This window comes from Marmota marmota, unplaced genomic scaffold (assembly GCF_001458135.2).
Source record: "Marmota marmota marmota unplaced genomic scaffold, marMar, whole genome shotgun sequence".
NCBI classification, from domain to species: domain Eukaryota; kingdom Metazoa; phylum Chordata; class Mammalia; order Rodentia; family Sciuridae; genus Marmota; species Marmota marmota.
In genome coordinates, this window is record NW_025999962.1 from 8150216 (window position 1) to 8157977 (window position 7762).

General features: G+C 57.7%; 1 protein-coding gene across 2 annotated transcripts in view; it reads left to right on the plus strand.

Annotated features, from left to right (window-relative positions):
- Cbx7 (chromobox 7) overlaps positions 1-7762 on the plus strand; it is a 19826-nt gene that overhangs the window by 8141 nt on the left and 3923 nt on the right. For both annotated transcript variants that reach the window (XM_015501899.2, XM_015501900.2), the window contains exons 3-4: positions 3008-3073; positions 4917-4983. In XM_015501899.2, the coding sequence (XP_015357385.1) occupies positions 3008-3073; positions 4917-4983 (133 nt within the window). The remainder of the gene's footprint in view (positions 1-3007; positions 3074-4916; positions 4984-7762) is intronic.

Consider the following 7762-nt stretch of genomic DNA (forward strand, 5'->3'; position numbering starts at 1 on the left):
GGCGCGGGGCGCTCGCTCCCGGCAGCCGGCGCTGCCAATGGTCGCAGACCCGCGGCCCTGAGGATGTCCCGGGCTGGCTGCGCGCTGGCGCCCAGCCTACCTGGGCTCGCCTGTCATCCAAGCTCGTGCCCACCCTGCGGCCTCCTGGCTCCCCTAGTGCGCAGGGCGCTCCGCTGGGGCCGAGGGCCAGGGGGCCAAGGGGCCCAGGTGCCTCTGAAGGCCTGCCCCATCCAGCCGCAAGCCCGGAGGGGCACCTGACGGCTGCCACGGCCCACCCACACCAGAAAGCATCCTGCTCTCAATCTGGCCGCCCTGTCCTGTGCACCAGTGTGCCAGGCCCTGGTCAGACACCGAGGACCAGGGTCAGACAGGCAGTGCTACTCTATCAGGGATGTCAGCCAGTGAGGAGCCAGACACGGTGTCCTGTGAGGCATCCTAAGGTAGAGGGCGACTGGGAGTGGAACTGAGTTCCAAGCACAGACTGGCCACTCACCCGCTCTTGATCCCCCGCAAGCTGCTTAACTTTGTGTCTCATTCTTCATCTGCAAAATGGGGTATTGTAAGAACCTACCTCCTCCGAGTGCTGTGAAGAAGGGACAAGTTCCTGGCGCTTGTTGGTGCACCAGCTGTCATTGAGGGGGTGGGGGTGGTTTTTCTTTAAGATGAGGAAATTGAGGTCAAGAGAAGGGTAGGGACTTACCAGCAATCACACAGCAGCTACATCAGCAAGAATGAACCTGCCACGGCAGGTGGGCTGGGTAAAGAGGAAGGGCAGCAGTTAGAGAGAGGGTGAGTCCCGCCCACCCAGGAGGAACCAGGATCCCCCTCCTTCTAGATTCATTGAGAGAGCCAACCTTTCATGGGGGGAGGAGGGCACAGTCTGCATCAGCCTTTGGGTCGTTGGGCTTCCTGCAGGACGAACAGAACTGTATGGGGCCTCCATAGCCACTCCCAGGCCAGGTGCTGGGCTTGGGCCTGCTGGAAGGAGGGCCATTCCGTAAAGCCTGGGAAGCTTGGCTTGGCTCACTGCAGGTACGGAGCATCCAGAGATGGGGCACAGCACAGATGACAGAAGCCAGGCCAGGCTGTACCAGGCCTGATGGTGGAGTACATGGGAGGGAAGATGAGTGGAAGGAGGAGGAGTGCTTTCTGTCTTGGGATGTCTTGCTGCCCAACCCTGGTCTACTGTTAAATATCCTGAGATTAGAACAAATAAAGAAGAAAAGTAAATAAGTATCCTGATAGGTGCCCCGGGAGGTTGCAGTTGCAGGGGCTCTGCCTGCCTCTTCTGCCTCCGGAAGCTCCCCAGTTACTTGCCTTCTCACCCAGCAAGGCCTCTTGCCAAGACCGTGGAACTTTGCTTTGTCTTGGTTTAGGCACATTTGTTGGGGGGGACACGGCACCCTCTTGGGGGACCAGTGGTAGGTCCCATGGGAAGGACCTGGAGTTGGGAGGGGTCTGCATGCAGCCCACCCATTGCCAACCTGTCCTCTGTCCCTGTCTTTGTCCTGTGGCTGCAGCAGGACAAAGCTTTACCTTTGTATACTTAGATACACAGGTATTTTACATAGGGACTTTATATGCACTCATGTGTACAGACCTTTTTGTAGTACTGGAGATTGGAGCCAGGAGGCACTCTACCTCCAAGCTATAGTCCCAGCCCATTTAAAAAAAAGATACATTTTTGAGACAGTTTTTTTTTTTTAATATTTTTAGTTGTAGATGACAAAACACATTTATTTTATTTATTTATTTTTATGTTGTGCTGAGGATGAAACCCAATGCCTCACACCTGCTGGGCAAGTGCTCTACCACTGAGCACAACTTTAGCCCCAGAACAGTCTTACTAAGTTGCCCAGGCTGACCTGATACTTGTGATCCTCCTGCCTCAGCCTCCTATTGCTCAGATTACAGGCATGTGACTCCACATGTGGCTCATACATATACATATTTTTAAATTTTATTTATTTATTCATTCATTCATTCATATGCGGTACTGAGGATGGAACCCAGTGCCTTCACGCATGCTAGGCAAGTGGTATACACTGAGCACACCCCCACCCTAAAAACTGTTTTATACTTACATCTCTTTATGATGAGTGATACTGGTTTTTCCATTATGGAAGTCATAAAAGTTTGCTTTTAAAATGAAATTATTTAAACAAAAAGGCTGCACTGCAGGAGGCTGGTGCTGAGTAGTTAAAAGAAGGTGGAAGGCACCTGTGGCATTGTCCCCAGCCAGGCCTGATCAGGGCAGAGCTCTGGAGGGCGGTGCTGTCACCTCTCTGTCCCTCGGCCCTTGGGGTGCTGAGGTCAACTGTGGGAGCACCGTACCAGAGTTATAGATACTTACAGATACCTGTGGGGTGCCAGGCCCAGAGACTAGGGCACTTATGTGAAGGCCTGGTCTCCATGGCTCAGGTGCCCGAGGCAGGAAGGAGCAGTGCCCCCTGCAGGCTGGGCTGGAAGGCTGGGGAGGAACCCGTGGTGCTGGTAAACACTGGGAGACACCCGCAGCGTGCTCCCCACCTGCTACTGGCTCTGGACACTTAAGCAGAATATTTTATCAGCACAAGAGCCCTTTACAGAGGGGGACGCTGAGGCACAGAGCTGTTGAGTAAATGGCTCAGGACTGCCCAACTAGCTGTGGCAGAACTGCAACTTGAACCCTGGCCAGGTGGCTCCAGAGCCCCCACGCTGTCATAGTAAGAGTGTCCCCCAGTTTCCTGGGACACCCAGGGACCTGCTGTCTTCCAGGCATCAAGGGCCTTGGGTGAATGTGGGGGTCCTTCCAGAGTAGGACCCAGTCAGATTGTGGTGAGGGAGGAGGGAGGGGAGTTCTGGTGTCATTGGGGCCCAAACAGGTCAGCCCCTGGGAGTGCGTGGCAGCCCCCCCTTACCAGGAAGGGCTGGAGGCTTGGTGAGGGAGGGCCCTGGGACAGTGGCCGTGGCCTCTGTGGGGCCAGGCAGAGGCAGGACAGCTCTCATCTGTTACTTCTCTTCTCAGGTACAGCACGTGGGAGCCGGAGGAGCACATCCTGGACCCCCGCCTGGTCCTGGCCTACGAGGAGAAGTAAGGGCCTGCGGCTGCTGGGCCCGCTTCCAGGTTTCCTAGGGGTCCCGCTGCAGGCGTGGCCCTGAGCAGGGGGCCGCTGGGGGCAGGACCGGGGTGTCTGACCAGGCGTTGGAAGGTGGTGGGCACAGAGAACTCCAGGTCCCCTTCCTTTTCTGCCTGCCACTTCCTGTAGCTGCCCGGCCATCATCTCTTGGCTCTGGCACCCGGAGCTCCAGCCAGAGGCTTCAGTTGTGTTCAGGGGAGGCAGACAGGGGTGGCTCCCAAGGTGCCAGGCGTGTGAGTGGTATGTCAGTGGCATGTCAGTGGCTTGTCCTTCCACTGAGGGAAGTCTGATGAGGTCACCTGAGCCCAGAGGAGGCGTGACCTTCTGAGCTCTGGCCCCTCCTCCTGGCCAGCTCCCAGCAGAGCGTCCCAGGGTAAAGTGGGTCCCCTCTTCTGCCAGCTACTGCGGGGTTTCCGCGCGCCATCTGGCCCTTGCACCCAGCAGCCCTGCCCACGGTGGGCAGCCTCAGTTCTCCCAGCGTGGCCCGTGCAGTGTGGGCCTTGTCTCTGTATCCTTTTTATGTGGTCCCTTACAGCAGCCTCCTGAGACAGGGACCAGGGGCTCATGTGGCCGATGAGGAGGCTGAGCCTCTGAGGAGTTTCAGTTGTCCTGGGCCCCCGGCCGGAGACTGGCACGAGGCCACGGGGCAGGCGGCAGCTCCTCACTGCGCTCAGTGCTTCTCCCCCAGTCTCCATGGCTGCTGAATCAAGGACGCGCTTTTATTGTTCTTTCCTTTAAAACCCAGGGTGTCCCGTCCTCAGCTTCTTTCTTCCTCCGGGGTGCTTGGTGGGGCCTTAGTCCAACAGGGTGTGCCACTTGGGAGAATGCTGTGGACCACCTTGGCGTGTGGCCAGGCGAGCCATGGTGGGGTGAAGGCCCGGGTGGGACTGCAAAGTGCCTTTCTTGGCTGTCCCGAAACCCGTGTCCAGAGGATGTCAGGTTCTGCCTGGAGGGTGACCGGCATTTAAACAGAGGCCATGGATTCCCTGCTTTGTGCTGAGCTCATACTGAGACTGGCCCAGGCCATCCAGCCAGGCAGGGGCGGGGTGTGGGGCTGTTGACTCCACCCCCACATTCTCTGCTGTCTTCCTGGCCTCCATAGTGGGGGCCACAGGAAGTGAGTTGAACCAGTGACCAGGAGGCAGAGGCCTGGAGCTGCCTACTTTGGCCCCATGGTTTACAGCCTCTGGTCGTGTTGTCTCGTGTGTGTGTGTGTGTGTGTGTGTGTGTGTGTGTGTGTGAGAGTGTGGCTTTGTAGCACCTCAGGCTGTGCCTGGGGGGGCACCGTGAGAGCCATCGGCAGACACCCTACAGCTGGGTTTCCTCCCCACCCTGATGAGATGGTGCAGCCTTCCTCAGTTCAGGTTCCTAAGGATCTCAAGTCAGGCCAGCAGGCAGGACTCGCCACTCTCCCCAGCCCCCCAAGGACATTCAAGGCACATTGGGTTGGCAGGTTTCTACGCAGCTCCTCTCAGAGCGATAACTGCACCTTGGAGGTCCCCACCGCATGCACAGCAGGGCATTTGCGCTGGTCCTGGAGCTCAGGGAGGACTCACATATGTTTGGAGAGCCTCACATCAGTGACAAACAGTCCCCTTCTCATTATTGGATGGGAAGTCCAAGCCCTGGAAAGTGGACACCTGACCATTGTTATGGCCCCAGGAGAGCCTTGGAGGACTGCGGGATGCTGGGGGGGTCTCCATCCCGACAGACAGAGGAGGGGGTGAAGCAGACAACTTCCTTTCCCTTAGATGTCACCAGTGTTTCCTTTTCTTCTGCCACTTGCCTTGCATCTAGGGAGGAGAGAGACCGAGCGTCGGGGTATAGGAAGAGAGGCCCGAAACCCAAGCGGCTTCTGCTGCAGGTAACCCGGCTACCGCGGGCCTCCTCCTTCCCTGCCCCACCCAGGCCCCTGTCTCCCCTCACCCCCCTGAGTGCATCTGCATTGGCTGGTTGAACTGGTTCACTTGCCCGCCCCTGGCACCACCTGGGCACTGTGGGGTGGGACACTCAGTGGGTAATTTTCCACGGAAGGGGAAAAGCCCAAACATGGAGCAGGAACTGAGGAAAGATGACCCCCGTGGGGGGAGCCTTTGTGGGAGGAGGGGCACATGGCTAATACAGGCCTAGGATTTTTTTTTGGAGGGATACTTGGGATTGAATTTAGGGGCACTCGACCACTGAGCCACATCCCCAGCCCTATTTTGTATTTTATTTAGAGACAGGGTCTCACTGAGTTGTAAGCAAGGTACTAAGGTCCCTTGTTTTTGCTGCGGCTGGCTTTAAACTCAAGATCCTCCTGCCTCAGCCTCCCAAGCTGCTGGGATTATAGGCGTGCGCCACCGCGCTGATCTTAGTCCTAGGATTTTTGAAAGCTTGGAATCTCATAAGTAAGGCTATGATGCTCAAAATCCCCAAACACAAAATTGTAATATTTAAGAGCCTCAGAAACACAGACTCTGGCAGTTAGGGGACATGGAGGCTGGACTTCCAGAACCCGGGAAGGAGAGGCCCTTCGTGTGTGGACCAGCTGTGGAGCACCAGCTCCTAGAAAGGTGTCCTTCTTGAGTAGGAAGAAACCCCTGGGGACTCCTTTTGAGTCTCTGAGAGGCGGGGCTCTGATACCCTGGACACCTACATCTTAGGTCTGGGAGCATGAAAAGCAGATGGGGCTTGAGGTGCAGCTGTGTGTTCTGGGCAAGCTGCTGAGGTTCTCGGTGCTGGGTTCTCGCTGTGAGCATGAAAACACCTGCTTTAATTTCACAAGCGCCTGCCACCCCCACCCCTGTGTCTGAATCAAAGCATAAGGCTCCCTGGTCCGAGTGCAGTGCGGCGGTTATGGATCACCTGGGGTTTTCTTGTCGAGTGACAGCCTCCTTCCTGTGGGGGGTGATCCATGGTGTTTGATGTGAATTGGGTCCCAGGATGGAAAGTCACATTTGCCAGAGAACTGCATGTGGGGCGGTGTGTCTGGTGCTTCGCAAATGGCCACATTTCCTCTGCGTGCCAAACCTGCCGGGTAGGTGTATTAGTTATCCATGGCAAATCTATAACAAATCACCCCAACTTAGCAACTTAAACCACTGAATTCATCATCACATAGTTTCAGTGGATCAGGAATTTGGGAGCACTTTAGCTGGTTCTTTAGTGGTCCTGATTGGGGTAGTCAGGGGATCAGGTCAGATGCCTGGGCTGGGCTGGGGCTGCTCCAGGCCCAGGATCCGTGCCAGTCGTTCTAGAGCAGCTCCTGCCATGAGGCCCTGCCGGGCAGTGTGAGTGCCCTCACGGTACCGCCACTCGCTTCCCCACGGGGTGATCCAAGAGCAAGGAAGAAGCCACTGTGTCTTTGTGACCAGGCCCAGGAAGTCACACGCAGCAGTGTTTCTTGTGAGAAGGGACCACCGATGGCATGAAGGTGGGAAGCAGGTATTGTCGGAGGCTGTCCACTGAGGTCTCCTCACTGCTTTGCTGTTGAAGTAGCTGAGGCTCAGGGAGGCCTGTGGTTGACCTGGAGTCACACAGCAGGTGAGAACCAAGCTCTGGCCTGGAGCCCCCTATTCTCGCATGGAGAGGTGGCATTGCACTGAAAGAGCCTGCCTTGCTGACAGTAGGGGGGCTCCCAGGGCTGTGGTGGGACTAGCTCCCGCTTTAGTTTCCCAGACCCCTCTGGGTTTGGCCCTGCTTCCTTCCGCCACAGCCGCACCCAGGGCAAGGGACAGGATTAGGAGACTGGATTGAGTGGAGGCCGCATGTGTCATCACCGCCTCCAGCTTGGGTTGTGACTCCATCGGCCCCATCCTTCCTGCTGTTCTGGGAGCCCTCGGCCTCTGGTGACAGGTGAAGGTACTGTACCAGAGTGATGGGGGGAGACCCCGTATCTTCCTTTCTTGGAGACTTAAATTCTCCCCAAAGGCAGGGAGACAGATCCCCCATCTCGGAACTCGGGCCTTTGGTGTAGGAAGCCCCCGCCGCACCCTGCTCCTTGGTGAGGCAGGTTGGCAGAGGCCTGGGCCCCACAGCGCTGAGGGGCAGCATGCTGTCCCTTCTGCTGGGGGCAGGTTGCGCTGTTTGTCCCCACAGCCTAGCTGCCACAAGAACCCACTCCCGGGAGCTGGAGAAGCCACTTCAAAAACAAATTTTTTTCTGGTGGCTGGACCCAGGCCTGGTGTGGAGTAGGCGATCGATGCTCCCCCAGTTGTGTTTCCTTTCCCCGTGTGCCGCCCCCCCTCTGTGGTTCTCGTCCTCGTCCTCGGTTCATCTGCACCCCTGTGCTCCTCTGCTGTGTACCAGGACGCCGTGGCCTGACCCCACCCCGCATGGATGAGATGGCACTGTGGGCCCACAGGGCCGGGCAGGGGGCCAGGCAGGCTGCAGCTCTGGCCAACTGTGGGGGGCGTGGAGCGGCGGGCGCCAGGGGCCAGGGCTCTAGCGAAGGCAAAGGTGGCAGCGGGCAGGAGGCGGGGCTGACCCGCGCCCTGGCTTGCCCCTGCAGCGGCTCTACAGCATGGACCTGCGGAGCTCCCACAAGGCCAAGGGCAAGGAGAAGCTCTGCTTCTCTCTCACGCGCCCACTCGGCAGCGGGAGCCCTGAGGGGGTGGTCAAGGCGGGGGCGCCTGAGCTGGTGGACAAGGGCCCCTTGGTGC